Below are 18,254 nucleotides of genomic sequence, written 5' to 3' on the forward strand. Positions count from 1 at the left end.
CTACTCATGTGGTCATGATCCACATTTAAACATCGCTCTAGCCCAAGATTAGGGCGCGTTAAAATAATAGGGCATGATTTGTGTAATGGGGGGTCATGCGCCTACTGATCTGGTCATGATCCACCGTTAAACATCACTTCAGCCTAAGATTAGGGTGCGTTAAAATAACAGGGCATGATTTGCTTCACGTTACACAATATCCACTTTATTTTTAATTTGTTTACTTCATTTAAGCATCATTTTAATTAGTGACTGATAGTAAAACTTGTGAAATCGTTGCACACTAAATGTAAAAAAAGTAAGAGCTCGTAAATAAAAAAAAAAACTAAAATCTACTATATCAACATCCAAACTTTTAAACTAAAAACCAAAAAAAAAAAAAAAAAAAAAAAAAAAAAAAAAAAAAACAAAGGAAAAACCTAAAAAATCTAACTCACTTATAATAAATAATAACTAGGGTTAAGATCCGCCCGCGTTGCAGAGCGGGTGCATCGTAAACATTGAATGGATTAGTAAAAACGTTATATGATGCATTAACCATATGAAAACACACATTTCGATGTATCCAGTTGAACTCAATGTAACCTATATAAGCATTGTGATTGGATCAAACGTAAAGTAAATCAAATTCATATCGAACAATCATAACATATCATATGTGACCCAACTTATACATAGAAAACGTGACGGGTATGAAGGAAAATATGCACATGTAATCGAAAGGGATTAATTAGAGCTTTTGAAAAAAAAAAAGGAGAAAAAGAAACCATAATTTGATTTCACTCGGTTCCAAACAAACTTTACGAAACACACATAAAATAAACACGAAAACATATTATATTTGACGTGAATCATTTCCTAAAAATGTTTACGTCGAAACGTAGAACAACTTGAATTTATACGAAAACGTACATAAAAATATGCACGTAAAAATGGTTTCTTTAAACGAAAACGTATTATATTTGACCTGACTTTTCTATAAAAAAAAGTTTACGTCGAGATGTAGAACAAATCATATTTATACATACTCGTACATAAAATAAGCACGTAAAAAATAGTTTTTAAGTAAAGGAAGTATAGGGGTAAACCGAAACAAAATATTAGTAAAAAATTTAATAGGTTAAAAGCGTTCGTAAAACTGTGCCAAGTAGCACCAATGCCACAACAACATCGACTCTCAACATCGTAAAAATAAAACAGATAAAATGGTAAAATTACACTAAACGAAAAGCAGACTAAAATCGTTGAACCACGCACACCGGGTTACAGTGTGTTAATGCGAAGAAATTAACCAGAAATGTAAAACGTAGAAAATAATAACTTAGTCGGTCTAGGACCTGCCTATTGCGGCGAACTTTTCTAAAGGGAAAAAATGGACGCGTTGCGACGGGTCTATCAAATATGAAAAAATAGAGCAAAACACGTTGAACCTCACATGCACGCTACGACATGTTAACTCGCAAAATTTAGAACGAAATGTAAAATGAAAAACTTGCGAAAGATAAAAAGTATGGGGGAGCAAAGTTGTAAATAATAAAGTGTTGTGTTAAATTACAAAAGATGAAAAACTTTGAGTTAAAAGTAAAAATTTTAAATGGGTTAAAATGTAAAAGATAAAACTTCTAGGTTGAAAGTGAAATATCAAAGTTTTTTTTTTTTAAAACTATCCAAGCTTGGGTTACAACTCCTAATGCACAAAAAACTTGCTAATTTATATATGGAATAATATAAAACGGATTATTTACAAATTTCTTCTATTTATTATATTTATTATTTGTAGATTCTTTGTCTCAAACAAAGAACAAAAAGAAGGAATCTATTATTATAACCAACATAAGTTAAGTTTCATGTCAACTTCGTTTGCGTAGGCTTATAATATTGGAATAACACTAGTTCATTCATGGTTACATTGTCTTCTTCTTCATTTGCAACCCTATAATCATCTTTCAAGCTCACTGATCTTTGTGTTACAAGTTTCATAGCTACTTGTTTTTGTTTCGTAAGAATATTGCATGAGTGATGAATTCAGAGATATTGGTTGCTCTTTCTCTTTCGCTCCTTGGTGGATTAAGTACATCTTTAGGTCAGAACTTTAACCTATAATTTCTTCAATTTTGTTTCAGTTTGTCATATGTGCTTGTTATTGATTTTATATATCATTTTCCTTTGATATATTTATAAGTTTTGGTGCATATATCATTTGCCTTTGATATATTAATAAGTTTTGGTGCACAGTTTGCATTTTTTCAGTTTGATGGTACTGTAGGGTTTTTGAGGTTAATGCCATTTCAGTCCCTGTTGTTTCGGTCATTTTGACAGTTTAGTCCAAAGGTTTCATTTTTCGCCCGTGGGTCCAGAAAGGTTTCACCGTTGCCATTTTAGTCCACCGGATTAACTTCATCCATTTTTCTGTTAACGAGAAGGGTAGTTCGGTCATTTTATATGTAATTCTGTTAACTAGAAGGGCAATTCGGCCATATAAATGACCGAATTGTCCTTCTCGTTAACAGAAAAAATGGATGAAGTTAACCCAGTGGACTAAAATGGCAAAAGTGAAATCTTTTTGGATCCACAGGCGAAAAATGAAACCTTTGGACTAAACTGGCAAAATGACACAAACAACAGGGACTAAAATGGCATTTAACTCCTTTTAAATATATGTAATTATTTGTTTTACTTGGAGGCGAATTGGTTGTTGCATTTAGATTGTTAATAATACAATTTTGTGTTTAGAATCCGGATCTTGGCTTTAAAAAGTTTGTGGCGCTACAATGCGTTTTGACCCCAATCACGATGTTGGCGAGTCGTTTGTAATTAAAAAAAATACTAAAAAAATATTTATAGATATTATTTTACCTTGTTAATTTTTAAATCCTAAAATATAAGATATTCTCATCATTTCTGGTTAGATTTGTTTTGATCGAATTTGTTAAAATACTCAAACCCATTGATCAATCGATGGTCGTATTCGTTCAATCAGGTTTAAAAAACTCAGAACCATTGCAATTGATGGTCTAATTAGTTCAAGTATTGGTCACTACATAAGGCGTTGCATCAGACCTCATTAACCGAGATATGATCTCATCACCGCATCATGTGTGCACCACGCATTATGTGCTTTTGATGTGCGAATTTTAAAATCAAGATTTTGATCACTTTAAAACTAGAGTTAAATGTCATTTTACTCCCTGTGGTTTGGGCTATTTTGCCAGTTTAGTCCAAAGGTTTGAAATGTTACTCGTACATTACAAAGTTGGAAACAAAACTAAACATTACCACAAATATTATCGATGTCATAAGCTTGGCGCCTTGACCTCAAAGTCTAAAGTGTTTTGTTTACTGTATCAGCGATATATAGCGATATATATCGTTCTGATATGTAATTTTACATCGTGAATAGGTGCGCTTTTCGTGATTTTAGCTAAAGCTCCAAACTTGAAGATACTTGGACTTTTACAGGTATGCACAATTTTCATATTTAAAAGTCACACATATGCTAGTCAATGATCTCTAGATCAAGTGGTGGAGGACTTGCATTTCTCTTGAGAGATGCAGGTTCGACTCCCACTTGGTGCAGAGTGAGGCACTGGTGGGCAGTGATAGGAGACCCAGGGAAACCTGGGTTGGATCCTTGAGCCAAACGGGTTTTACCGGTAATTTCACGTCGTGTCTACGGGCGGGTGGGTTACCGGGTTTTCCCCGGAATTGGTGGTGACTTCGGGTTACTCTCGGAGTACTCCGTTTGTCCAGTGGGTGCCCCGAGAGTGCTCGGGATTGAGTTTGTTGGCCGTTAAAAAAAAAAAAAAAGTTGCTCAACTTATTTTTATTAGCGCAGGGTTTTGCCGCAGGCCTTATGTTACGCATAGCAAAGTATAGGGACTTAATTGTAACATGTTGTAAGTGAAGGGTCAGTCTGTAAAGTGTAACAATATACCAACGGATGGTAGTTAAATAACGGAATAAACCGTTCAAGCTGGTTATGCTTGGTTTGATTGAATCTCTCTCTTCTCTTATTCTTCTTCCTCAATTCTAAGCATAACAAGTGGTATCAGAGCCTCCGATTCTCGGAAAGCTCGTTATCATCCAATCGTTTTTTTTCAATTGGATTGTGTCATCGTTCGAGCAATCCTGTCCGTTTTGTTGAAATCGGGAATTGATCATTTGATCGGTCAATTCCATTTGTTCGTAATTCATCAATGACGACTCGTAATCAGGAATTTGAAAGATTAGCAAAAGATGTATCAAGATTGGAAACAAGTTCAGAGCACCAGATTAATGAATTGGTTAGTTTGAAAGCAACAACAGAAGAAATTAGGTCTCAAATGGAATCGATCTTGAAGAAACTGGATTCAAGAAATGGTGGAAGTTCAGATGGTAATCCTACAGACTCGGATGGAGAAATCGAGAAAAGATTCAGCAATAACAGATTGACCAAGGTGGAGTTTCCAAAATTTAATGGTGAAGATGTTGAAGGCTGGTTGTATAAATGTGAACATTTCTTTTCGATTGATGATACTCCTGATCGGTTCAAAGTTCGGTATGCAGCTGTTCATTTAGAGGGCAGAGCATTGCAATGGCATCAGGCATTTATGAAGTCTAGTGGAAGGAACATATTACAGATGCCATGGGATGAATATACCAGATCTGTCTCTTCAAGATTTGCAGCCAATCTTATTGAAGATGCTATGGGGGCTCTTAAAGCATTAAATCAAACGGGCAGTTTGGAAGATTACTGTGATGAGTTTGATTTACTTCTTAATAAGGTAAATCTTTGTGATGAATATACGGTGAGCATTTTCATTGAGGGGTTGAAACCTGAAATCAAATACCATGTGAAGCTCTTTAAACCTACTACATTAAGAGAGGCTTATTCTTTGGCTAGGTTGCAAAATAAAGCTAATGGGGCTCTAGGCTTGAATAAGAATAACACATTTCAAACAGGTTTTAAACATACAGGCAGGTTTAATAACCTAACTAGTGGAGCCAAACAACCTATATTAGCCACACCGGTGAATGCTATACCCTCTACTTCTAATACTTCGAATGCAGTAGTACCAAGGAAGATTAATGATAAGTTTTTAGAGGACAAAAGGGCAAGGGGGGAATGCTTCTTTTGTAATGAAAAGTTTAATGCAGGACATTCGAGGGTGTGTAAGGGAAAAAAACAGTTGTTCTTGGTTGAAGTAGATGAAGATGATGGGGAGGTGCATGTCACTGAGGAGGTTAGAGAGGAAGAAGTATCAATAAACCCTGATCCACAAATTTCATTGCATGCTATTAGGGGAATACCTTCCTATAATACTATGCAGGTGGTAGGAACTATTGGTACTAGAACTTTACAAACTCTGATTGATAGTGGTTCCACACACAACTTTATAGACGAGTCATTGGCCTATAAGTTGAAATGTGTGCTGATCGATATTCCAAGTTTGAAAGTAACAATTGCTGATGGGAAGAAGATGGAATGTGTAAAGCTTTGTAGAAATTTTCAGTGGATGATGCAGGGTACTTGGTTCATAACTGATATGTTAGTCATTCCTTTGAGCAATTATGACTTAGTGTTGGGAATCCAGTGGTTGGAAACACTAAATGATATTGTGTGGAACTTCAAAAAGTTAACAATGAAGTTTACAGTTAATGATCAGGTGTTGGAACTGAAGGGAATTAAGAGGCAAGGGGTTACTATGTGTTCTATGGAGAAGATAAATAATCTGTTACAAAGAGATAATACCGTGGTACAGGCTCAACTGTTTGCTTTATATGATGCTGAACAAGATCACTGTGCGTATCAACCAAGGGTGGGTATTCAGGAAAAGAATGGGGTTGAGTTAGATAACTTGTTGGAAGAATTTGCAGACATTTTTGAAGCACCAACAGGATTACCTCCAGCAAGAGACTTTGATCATAAAATTACCCTTAAAGAAGGGACTGCGGATTTAAGCCTTAAACCATACAGATATCATAGTGCACAGAAAGATATTATAGAAAAAATGACACAAGAATTACTGGATTCAGGTGTGGTAAGACATAGCACTAGTTCTTTCGCAGCACCGGTAGTGTTAGTAAAAAAAAAGGATGGGTCATGGAGGATGTGTGTAGATTATCGGAGATTGAACGAAGCTACAGTGAAAGATGTCTTCCCTATTCCTTTGATTGAGGAATTGCTAGATGAATTACATGGGGCTCAATATTTTTCAAAATTGGATTTGAGGTCCGGATATCATCAGGTTCGTATGGCTGCTGAGGATATCTATAAAACTGCTTTTAAAACTCATCAAGGTCATTTTGAATTCCTAGTTTTACCCTTTGGGTTGACCAATGCCCCTGCCACATTTCAAGCACTCATGAACTCCACTTTCAAAGAAGTTTTGAGGAAATGTACCTTGGTATTTTTTGACGATATTTTGGTCTACAGTGCTACATGGCAACAACACTTGCTGGATTTGAGGAAGGTTCTGAGTTTGATGAGAAATAATTCATTAAGAGCCAAGCGTTCAAAGTGCTCTTTTGCAGGCTCACAGGTGGATTATTTAGGTCACATCATCACTAATAAAGGAGTGGCAACTGACCCAAGTAAACTGCAAGCTATAAAAGAGTGGCCTACGCCTAGCACAGTAAAGCAACTAAGAGGATTTTTAGGCTTGGCAGGCTATTACAGGAGATTCATCAAAGGATTTGGAGTGATAGCCAAGCCTATGCATGAATTGTTGAAGAAAGATGGATTTAGTTGGTCAGCTGAGGCTCAACAGGCGTTTGAGGCTTTAAAACAGGCCCTTAGCACACCTCCAGTGTTGTGTTTACCTGATTTTTCAAAGCCTTTTGTGGTGGAAACTGATGCTTCCACCAATGGGTTGGGTGCAGTTTTAATGCAAGAGGGTCATCCACTAGCATTCATCAGCAAAGCATTGGCAAGTAGACAACAAAGTCTTTCAGTCTATGAGAAGGAGTTACTTGCAATCCTAATGGCTGTCAAACAATGGCATCACTATTTGATCACTAGCAGGTTCATTATAAAAACGGATCATCAGAGCCTAAAGCACCTATTGGAACAGAAAATTATTACTCCTCTACAACAAAAATGGTTATCGAAACTCATGTGTTATGATTATGAGATTGTTTACAAGAAAGGGGCAGAGAATTTAGTGGCTGATGCTTTATCTAGGGTGCAGGGATCCGAGATTTTCCAAATGAGTTTAAGCTCATTAGATCCTATTTTATGGCAAAGAATCCAGCAAGGGTGGCAAACAGATCCAGACACTAAAGCTGTAATTGAACAATTGTCAAAAGGGGTGGCAGTTCCAAACAGGTCTTGGAATGGGTTCATGCTTAAAAGGAAGAACAAGTTATTAATTCCCAATGATGCTCAACTCAGGAAGGATATACTCAATCTCTGCCATGCTTCTAATCTGGGGGGTCATTCAGGAGTCAAAGCTACTAGTATGAGGTTGAAGCAAATGTTTTACTGGAAGGGCAGCTCTAAACAGGTGCAACAATTTGTGAAGGAATGTGGAATTTGTCAAAGGGCAAAATATGAAAATATAGCTACTCCGGGCCTCCTTCAACCCTTACCAGTCCCTCTAACTATTTTCAGTGACATTTCGATGGATTTTATTTCGGGACTTCCTAAAGTACAGGGTAAAGATACAATTTTTGTGATCGTGGATAGGCTGACCAAATATGGTCACTTTATTGCACTACATCATCCATTCACAGCTATCTCAGTTGCACAGGTTTTCCTGGACAACATCTTTAAGTTGCATGGATGTCCAACCACAATTGTATCAGACAGAGATCCCTTGTTTATGAGTAACTTTTGGAAGGAATTCATGAGGCTACAGGGTATTCAATTGGCCCTATCTACAGCCTATCACCCCCAATCGGACGGTCAAACAGAAGTTTTAAATAGATGTGTGGAGTCTTATCTACGCAGTATGTGTATGGATTGTCCAACCAATTGGGTTAAGTGGTTGCCTTTAGCTCAGTGGTGGTATAACACCACCTTTCACTCTGCTATCAAAATGTCTCCACACGAAGCATTGTATGGTATTAAGCCTAACATTCATATTCCATATATACCTAATGACACTGACATTGAGGCAGTAGAGGTGTTTCATCGAGACAGAGAATGTATGATTCAGAAATTGAAAGCAAATTTGCAAGTAGCAAGAAACAGAATGAAACAGCAGTGTGATAATCGTAGAAGTGAAAGGGAATTTATACCTGGTGATTGGGTTTTTGTAAAGCTGCAGCCTTTTGCCCAGCAATCCCTCAAAGGCCATCATAACAGGAAATTGGCACCGAGATTTTATGGACCTTTTCTGGTTGTGCAACGTATTGGGCAAGTGGCGTATCGCCTGGATTTACCACCGGAAGCACAGATGCATCCGACTTTCCATGTTTCTTTGTTGAAGAAGGCGATTGGACCAATTACAAAGCCCACACCTTTACCAACAACTAGCAGATTCATTCTTCAACCTCGGGCAGTTCTTGATAGGAAATTGGTTCGAAGAGGTTCCAAAGCTGCAATGAAGATTTTAGTTCACTGGGAAGGATTATCAATTGAAGAAGCGAGCTGGGAATTTTTAGATGAATTCAAACTTAGGTTTCCCACATTTGTTTTTTGAGGGCAAAAAAATGTTAAGGAGAGGGTATTGTTACGCATAGCAAAGTATAGGGACTTAATTGTAACATGTTGTAAGTGAAGGGTCAGTCTGTAAAGTGTAACAATATACCAACGGATGGTAGTTAAATAACGGAATAAACCGTTCAAGCTGGTTATGCTTGGTTTGATTGAATCTCTCTCTTCTCTTATTCTTCTTCACCTTATGCTAAGCATATCTTTGTTCGATTTGGCCCATAACGCTATAAATTCCATTGGCTTTCTAAAAGGCAATCTTTGGGTTAGCCTGTACTTTCTAAATTACAATCATACCCTTCTGAATGATATTCGTATTCTATTTAAAAATTCCGATTTATTATGCAGTTCTTTGGAGGTGTGATTTTCTTTGCCTGTATTGCTCACTTCATTCCAGAGCCATCACTTGCTACCACATCAGTGTCGAAAAATAAAAAGGTCAAATATTTTATTTTCTTAATGAAAATGTATGCTTCTAAATTAGCTCGTGTGAAACATACATAACTGTAACTTCAGTCGACAATAACAGAAACAAGTGGCTGAAGGGGGCCGGGATATTATGAAAAAACATCGTCGCCAAGTTTTATTTGGTGGAGTTATAACAGCAGTTGGTAAGATTATGTTTGAAAAAATTTGTTCAAATATATTTTTTCATATACCAAGTGTTTGTAAGATGATCCCCATCAAATAGTTGCGGATCAAGTCCCGTGTATGCTACAAAAAAGAAACATGAATTTTTGTCACATATGTTCAGAATTCTTGAATAAACTTGATATTATAATTTCAGGCAAAAGATCAAATACAAATAATCTTAATATACTAAACATACAAATTGAAGGAAAACCCAAAAAGACAAGGTGGCATTTTTGTAATTACCACCAACTATCAAAGTTACAACAAAAAATACCTAAAAAAACACAAATTTTTTTTTAACATTTTTTATTAAAAAATCGCTACATTTCGTTAGAAAAAAAAAAAATTTTTTTTGCTGCTGCTACTAAAAGTAGCGATTTTTTAATAAAAAATGTTAAAAAAATAAAATAAAATAATTTGTGTGTTTTTTTTATTTTTTTAGATTTATTAGGTTTTTTGGGGGTTTAGTTTTTAGCATTTTAGCTTGGGTTGGGGGGGGGGGGTTAGGTTTTTTTTTTAGGTTTTTTGGGGGGTTTAGTTTTTAGCATTTTAGCTTGGGGGGGGGGGGGTTAGGTTTTTGGGGGTGGGGGGGTGGGGGGGTTAGGTTTTTTTTTTAGGTTTTTGAGGGGTGGGGGGGTGGGGGGTTAGGTTTTTTTTTTAGGTTTTTGGGGGGTGGGGGGGGGGTTAGATTTTTTTTTAGGTTTTTGGGGGGTGGGGGGTAGGTTTTTTTTAGGTTTTTGGGGGGTGGGGGGTTTAGGTTTTTTTTTAGGGTGGGGGGAGTGGTTAGGTTTTTTTAGAGGTATTTGTAGAGTAACTTTGATAGTTATTGATAATTACAAAAATGCCACCTTGTCTTTTTGAGTTTTCCTTCAATTTGTATGTTTAGTATGTTAAGATTATTTGTACAAGAACTTTACCCTATAATTTCATATGTCATACTTCATGATTAAGTTATGTAATATTCATATTGTATTGATAATTCTTTTGTAATGTTCATTGCAGGCATAAGCTTACATAATTTTCTAGAAGGAATGGCTGTTTTCCTTGGATCACTTAAAGTAAATATGTTATATCTTTTGGGGATAAATAGAAACAATCTTTTTATTCAAGTTAATACCAGTTTAATCATCATAAAAAAATTGTCTTGGAGATAAATATGTTGAAAAAGATGACCGAGTCGTGACTGCTTTGCGCTTCTTTTGTTGTAGGGTCTTCGTGTTGGTCTTAACCTGGCCTTAGCCATAGCTTTGCACAATATCCCTGAGGTAAATTTGAATTCTGGATTTACTCTTCTGGTCTTTTTATACCGTCGCAAGTGGGAAAATGTTACTTGCGTTTCTCCGTTTATTCTTTATATTTTTTTGCATTTAATTCCCTTTCTTGCTTTGATAGGGTGTTAGTGTTGCACTTCCAGTTTATCATGCAACACAGAGGTGAGACAACTATATGTTAACAAAATGTAACACAAGATATTCTTTATCTCATGCACATTATGATCTAAAAACTTGGCGTAAATGGAACTATTGACATATACTAGTAACAAAAACATGTTTGCTACAGCAAATGGCAGGCGTTTAAATTGGCAACGATTTCAGGTCTTGCTGAGCCTTTGGGTGTCATTATTGTAGGTATGAATTATAACATTATTTTTAATGAAAACATTTGGATTTCTTGAGTACGAAATTCATATAACAAAATAAAGAAATTACAAACAAAGAAAATATATATATGCCCTTTATAATTTTCAAAATACTTGCAGTTTTGTTAAAGTGAGTGAATTAAACATCTAATTACTAATCATATATCTAATTATTATCATATATATGACATTCTGCAGCGTATCTCGTCCCAAGTAGCCTAGATCATGAGATTCTAGAGGGACTGCTAGGATCAGGTCCTAATTTTTTACATTTTTGTCTTTTTTTTCCGGTAATCATAGTTGTTAATGTCGAATAGCGACAAATAACGATAAGCTACCAATATGCTACCTATCGAATAACGATAAATAGCGGGCGGCTATTTTATAAATAGCGGTAGACTAGAAAAAAAATAAAATTTTTTTATATGTATATTTTATCAAAAATACCCTGGTGGCTGGTATATATGCTATTTTACATGTATATTTAACAAAAACCTAAAATCCAGCTATCTTATATTTAATTGCTATTTATATTTAAAAAAAAGAAAAAAATAAATAAACTGTCGCTATTATCGCCATCTATCGCTACAACCCTAATAACGGGCCTAGACCTATACGCTATGTAGCGCGCTATAGCGACCGCTACGCTCGCTATTGACAACTATGCCTGTAATTGGTCATAAAAAAGCTTATTATGTTTTAAAATTGTATTAGTGTTTATTTTGTTAAACAGTTGGTGGAGTTATGGTCTTTTTAACACTACATGAAATGCTGCCGTTAGCGTTTAATTATGCTGGACAGAAACAAGTTGTTAAGGCTGTCTTCTTTGGAATGGTATTCATGTCTGCAAGGTAAAACATGTTGACTTTTATGGTCAAACATTACAATCTTTAATCTAAACCGATCATGATTTTATTATCGATAGAGATCACGATTAAATTATCCGCATGTCCTTTTTTATGTAGTTTAACACTGGATCTTTTTTTCCTTAGAATCCGAACAACATATATATGGATTATGGAACCTTAAATTTTCTTATTTGACCACAGAAGTCAAAAGTTGTATACAAATGGGAATGAACTTTTTTCAACTTATTTGTTCATGTTTCACAGTTTGTATTTTCTAGAGACCAGCTTACCCTCAGATGTGAGCTTATAGATGCAGATTCTTTTATTTGTAAAATGTTGATTAAAAGCGCGATATAATCTTTGTTCGGCTCTCTTGAAAATATGAAAGTGTAACAAGTAGAGCAAAGGATTTAGAAAATGTACATGTACATGTACATATACATATATGATGCTGTTATTATCTGAACTTTACAAGAACTCCAGAGACTTATTTAATAATTCTGTGAAGACCAATACAACTGGTTGTTGGATTTTACAATATGATTCATGTATTCTATTCTAGTACATGATATGAATCATAGTACAAGTCCTTGATGCATGTATCCATCCATCTGTTATATCATGTAATTATTCAAAGGTGAATAAAGGACCAAGTGGGGTAAGAATCATTGATTATATTTGTTAAAATATTAAAGTATATTAGACTACGTGTTTTTGGGGATTTAATCGGTTTCAAGGGGGAAAAAGTGGCGTTACGTGGATATCACGTAAGCAACCATCGTTCACCTTCTTGAAATAGCGCCCCCTATGTTGTGGTGAAAACGCCCCTTGGCGCCCCCTCCCCAATGCAACCATCGTTCAACCACTAACCAGCATGCCTCCTTGGGCCATGCCCGTGAGCCTACCCAACGCCCTCGTTCACGCCAGTGTGTGGTTGTGCGTGCGCCTAGCCTACGTGGCCCTTTCACGCTTATAATGCATGCCCTTAGGATGGGTAATTTCAATGATCATTTGTATTTCAATTACAAAATAGTTAGATAAAAATTCATCCCAATAGTAATGAAGTTCTGTAAATGTGTCACTAATTTTACTCAAATTTTGCATATAAACACAAACCCACTCAGCTTTTATATGTTTTTATAACATATTACATGTGGTATGTTTTGCAAGTTAGCAACATAAACTTACATGTGGTATGTTTTCTAGTTTTCCATTTTTTTTTGGTTCCTAATTGAACCTCACAATAGTGTATTAATTACTACACACACACACACACATATATATATATATTCTAAAAATGGGTTTTGTCTAAGTATCCTAAAAGGATTGTAGAGATGACTTATGACACTCTTTATTTCTGGATAATTATGTTTATGCCTATTATGTTGAACTTGTGTCTTTGTTATGGGATAATTAAGTTTATGATTATTATGTCAAGTGCTTAATAAGGTGATTATGTCTAATATTTGAGATTAAGATTATTGTTTTTTATTTTTTTTTAAATGGTATATATTCGTGAACCATTCATGAACAAGTTCAATTCCTTAATGAACGTACACAAATAAGAATTTTCGTTCGGTTATGTGTTCGTGAACAAGTTCAATACTAAACGAACAAACATGAACAATGCTTCGTGTCGTTCGATTCAATTCGTTTACAACCCTATTGAAACTTATGTGTAGTCTCTCCTTGAGGTCTGTAGCTCTCCAGATGCCTACAGTGAGATGTGTATTAAAACTCTAATTTTTAATTAGTGGTATCTGATGATTAATTGGTTGAACTAATTACGCAAGTTTATTGTATACCTATATGAAGTGGACATAACCCTAGATGTTCTCTTTATCTCCACACTTTTCATAATTATGTCGTTCAACCACCGATCATATAACATGGGAAGTCAAAGAAAAACCAAAAAAACGAATAGATATTCTGTAACATCACCTTTCCTCAAATCCTAAACAATTTTTGAATCGTAAAGTAATTAATTCTCATGACATTTTACTACTTATGTTTCTTTTATAACCATAGTATATATCTACTATAGTTCGGAATAAATCCAGATTGAATCTATTAATAACCATAGTATTGCATGCATTATACATATATATTTTGTATCAAACTATTTAATTCATATCACTTTTATTAATTTTTAATTTTTAATACCAGCTAGTTAGTACCATCTTATTCTAAGTGAAGCCTTGTAACATGAAACACAAATTCACATTGACCTCGTCCCAACCGTTTCTAGCTAGCATCTACCAACATTAATTAATTAAGTACTAGTACAACCCATGTACTAATAACTTAATTGTACTAGAATAGTAAAGAGGATTTTTACAGATTTTAGTCAGCTACAAGTCTCATGAAATCATAAAGAAGTACAATCATATATAGAGCATCAATCAACCAAATAAGTCCTTAAATGTGACTTTTGATTAATTATTGTACATACCGGTGGGTACTTTTACACAACCCAAGTGAGGCTAAACATACCCCTCCCTTCCCTTATATGTTGAACACGCACCTCCTTATAAGTAAAAGTAAAGAGACGATGTTACTGATCTAATGGTGAGGGATGGTGCGTTCACTAAAAACAATATAGCACAGGACTTAATAATAAGGGAAAATTAAGAAAATGTTGGTTGATCAAAAGAGTTTTCAATTTTGTCACTCTCCTGCGTCCTTGGAAGGACCACTGAGCACGGGATGAGTCGGCGTATCATGTTGAAGAGGCCATGTATCACGCTCCTTCGGAAGAGTCCACCGACGCTTCGGAAGAGTCCACCGACGCTTCGGAAGAGTCAGCGACTCTTCCCATAAACATGTGGGACACGTGTCGGACACGTGTCAGCTTCTAGGGACATGGACGCATCAACATAACATGCGGACTCTTCCGAAGCTCAGTGGTCCTTCCAAGGACGCAGGAGAGTGACAAAATTGAAAACCCTCTTGGTCAACCAACAATTTCGTAATTTTCCCTAATAATAATCTTATTAAGATTCGTTTTCTTGATGATCAATCTCGGAATTAGCAGCTTCTTCTTCTAATTCAAAGCAAGATTCATCATCAATCCCATAAACTGCATGCCCATTTCCAAATGCTTTTATGTGATCTTTCAAAGACCTTTTGTGCTTGAAATCCGATCCGCAGCTACAATACCAAAGCTTCCCACAGTTCTTCTCGTGGGTACGCCAATCACCTCGAACCGCAAAGGGCTTACCGCATTTCCTGCACATAAACGGCTTGATCCCATGTTTTCTTTTGTAATGTGTCTGTAGGGTTCTGAAATCTTTGAGCGGTTTAGCCCTTGGGTGGTCGATGTTGTTATGGCACCTTGGTGCACAACAGTAGCATGGTAGTCTTAGCATGGCTGTTGGTTGTATTCCCCTTAGGGATTCAGGACCTCTTCTATACTGAGATCCATGCCCCCACATATGCATCTGTGTTTGGACATTAATTTTATGCAATTAATAAAGTATATATGAAGGCTTATGGACATTAATTTTATGCAATTAATAAAGTATATATGAAAGCTTATTCAATTTGTTGATGGAGCTAATTAATCCATACCTTCATAATAAGTTAATAATTAACCACAAAATGATGCTACTAATATATAGTTCCTAACTTAGATATAAACGTTCATATGTAGAATAAAACATTGGTTAAACTTAGACATGCAACAATGTTCTAAAACAAACATATATTAAACGCGAATAGAATGTCGACGCTTTTATATTAATATTCTAAGAGTGATTAACGGGCACGGCACCCCCGGGCCGGCTTCACCTTGCGCATGTGGGAGCCTCGTTAAGCGTTGTTATTAAAGGAATTATGTTATGCCTATGCATATAAATTATAATAAAATGGCTAGATACATGGTGCATGAAACCTTTGTCCAATTAACTATGAGATACAAAAGAAATGATGTTAGAATGTTCTTTAAGATCAAAAGCTTCTTAATAAGCCTTAACTTTGTGGTTTTGTAAACCTTTTCATATTGATAATACCTAGAAGATTATGGGGTTTGGCATATATATTTTTTTATCTCACCCTTTCTGAATGTTAAACAGTAGTCAAGATTTAAACTTTCCAAAACTTGAATTGAAGAATGAACTACCACATTGTCCTTCCCTTTTAACATTGTATTTTCTCTATATAACCTCTTGGATCTGTTAGGTTCTCCAAATTAAGAGCTCTTTAAATCACAAAACAACAAAAGCTCCCTACAGTAGACATAGTACCAAAAAAACAAACAAAAGAGGACAAAATGTGCATGAACACTTTAAAAAAACAGTAAAGAAAGGACTAAAAAGAATGATCATGATCTGATCCCCTAAATTATTGAAGAAAACCAAAACTATACGTGGTTTCAGATGAGTTTAGAAACAGCACCAAAAGCTCCCAGCCATACAAAATCAGTGTCAATTACTCTAGTTTGTTGGTGACACAAACTGGCTTATTAATTGTTCTTCATGAAGATAATAAATGTTTGATGAATAGGAAGGTTGCAGTTTTGACACAATTGCCAATGTATTTAGGGAAGGATAAAAAGAAAGAAACCAAAATTCAAGGAACAAAAAGCATAATTATACTTGTCATATTAAATCAGATATAAAGTTGATTTCTTTTTCCATTTGGAAGCAGTATTACTGACCATTAATCTTGGATCATGCCAGTAGAAACAAACACTTGCTTTGTTAACCTCACAAGATTTGTTTAAGACTATAAGTAATCAAGATTTGAAAGGTGAAGATATAAAGAAAACTAACCCTAACTAGCCCTAATAGACAGTGATATAGTTAAGGGAAGAAGTATATGTGTTCTCTTCATTATTAAGAAAAAAAAAACAAAATAAAATAAAATAGCTTTCAGGGTAATTAACTAATTATAATACCTGCATGTTATTGTATCTGTTGAAGGTTTTGAAGCAAAGAGGACAAGTAAACTGAGTTGGGCCAATAAGAATTTGAGATGGAGTAGGGATCCAGTACTGACCCTTGTTTAGTGTGGTTTTAAGATACTCATTACCATTTGTACCTTCTTCCACCACTTCTTTATTATCCATTTCAATATCATTATGTGTGTTGTTGGAGAGTCTTGAAATTAGGTCAGCTTCAGAAGGATTGTGGCTTGGGAGCCCAAGATGTAGGGTCACAGTCACAGTGTCATGAGCATCAGAAAAGTTGCTGTTGGTGTCAATATCCATGAACTGAGCACATGAATCACTAGGGTTTTGTTGATCATGGTTGAGTCTTCTTGTTGGGCTTAAACTCAAGAGAGGAAGAGCTTCTATGTGAGGGGGAGATGGAGGTGAAGGTTCATAGTAGTGAGAGAGTGAAGAAGATGATGTTGATGATGAAGAAGGTAGTAGATATTCTTTGTTCAGATTGAACCATGATCTATTGTAGTATGTGGTGAAAGGGTGATCACTACTCATGATCTAAAAGCTTAGAAACAAAGATCAACTGAGTAGCTTGATAGGTTAATTATGCACAAAGTGATCACATGTACATATATACATATGAGAGATACATGAGAGAGAAAATTAATGTTTGGACCTCAAAGAACAAAACTCCATTTGTGTTCTTTGTACAGTTTATTACCTTTTCACCTTTTTGGTCATCTTTACTCTCTCTCTCTATCTCTCTCTCTCTCTTTTAAGGACACTGTTAATTATAATTGATTTTCTCTCTAGCTACCATGCTTCTATCATGTTTAGTCACACCACAGATTGAGCTACTGATATCTTGTCTCCCTATTTTTTTTTCTCTAGTCCAACAAAGAAGTCCATCTTTATTACACACACTATTAACCTTAGACCAAAATAGGTTTAACCTTCACTAATTCTCGGATCTAGTGGTGTTGCTACGCAACCCTAGTTACTTGTACTAGCTATAATTTATGTAATCTTCTTCTTCATTTACCACCTTTTTAATTAGTACCATCCATTTATCAGTTTCACTATTATGAACATTGTAAATAGTTCTTATAGCGTTTGCGTGTTATGATCAAATATAAAGTCTCATAAAAATAAGAAGTAATACAAAGTGTATCAAAAGAACTTCAATTGACCTCATTCACGCGACATTATACTTGTCTCATCGAACTCTACGATGTGATATGTTAGGTTTTAAATGTTTAGCTTGTAGATTTGACTTTTTGTTTATATAATTGTGTCTTTTTTATATTTGCGTCATTGTTTTTTTTTTTTTGTAATTCATTGTGTCTTTTTTCTTCATCATTGTGTTATATTTTTGTCATTGTGTTATATTTTACCCGACATTGTGTTATATTTTACGATTTATTGTATCTTCGTACACTTCTTATTTTTATAAGTCTTTATAGAATAACTTTAACGTTTTGCTTGCATTGGGCTAGATTGATGTAATATAAGATTTTTATAATACCAAAATTTTGCAAAAACTAACCACCCATAAATAGAATGATCACATGCAAACTCGAATAAATTAAGCATACACGAGAATAATCTATCGTG

At 35.2% G+C, this 18,254-nt stretch overlaps 2 protein-coding genes across 2 annotated transcripts; one reads left to right on the plus strand and one right to left on the minus strand.

The window, feature by feature from the left end:
* The first annotated feature begins 1,937 nt into the window (after positions 1–1,937).
* Positions 1,938–12,234, plus strand: LOC110921842 (zinc transporter ZTP29). Its single transcript, XM_035982065.1, has 10 exons — positions 1,938–2,083; positions 3,401–3,459; positions 8,984–9,073; positions 9,165–9,246; positions 10,271–10,326; positions 10,477–10,533; positions 10,661–10,701; positions 10,829–10,896; positions 11,106–11,162; positions 11,641–12,234. The coding sequence occupies exons 1-10, from the start codon at positions 2,020–2,022 to the stop codon at positions 11,760–11,762; spliced, it is 696 nt and encodes a 231-aa protein (XP_035837958.1). The 5' UTR covers positions 1,938–2,019; the 3' UTR covers positions 11,763–12,234.
* Positions 12,235–14,118: 1,884 nt separating this feature from the next.
* On the minus strand, positions 14,119–17,400 carry LOC110925615 (zinc finger protein WIP2). Its single transcript, XM_022169527.2, has 2 exons — positions 16,653–17,400; positions 14,119–15,195 (listed from the first exon to the last, which is right to left on the minus strand). The coding sequence occupies exons 1-2, from the start codon at positions 17,193–17,195 to the stop codon at positions 14,749–14,751; spliced, it is 990 nt and encodes a 329-aa protein (XP_022025219.1). The 5' UTR covers positions 17,196–17,400; the 3' UTR covers positions 14,119–14,748.
* Positions 17,401–18,254: the final 854 nt, after the last annotated feature.

The sequence above is a fragment of the Helianthus annuus genome, chromosome 13, assembly GCF_002127325.2.
Source record: "Helianthus annuus cultivar XRQ/B chromosome 13, HanXRQr2.0-SUNRISE, whole genome shotgun sequence".
NCBI classification, from domain to species: domain Eukaryota; kingdom Viridiplantae; phylum Streptophyta; class Magnoliopsida; order Asterales; family Asteraceae; genus Helianthus; species Helianthus annuus.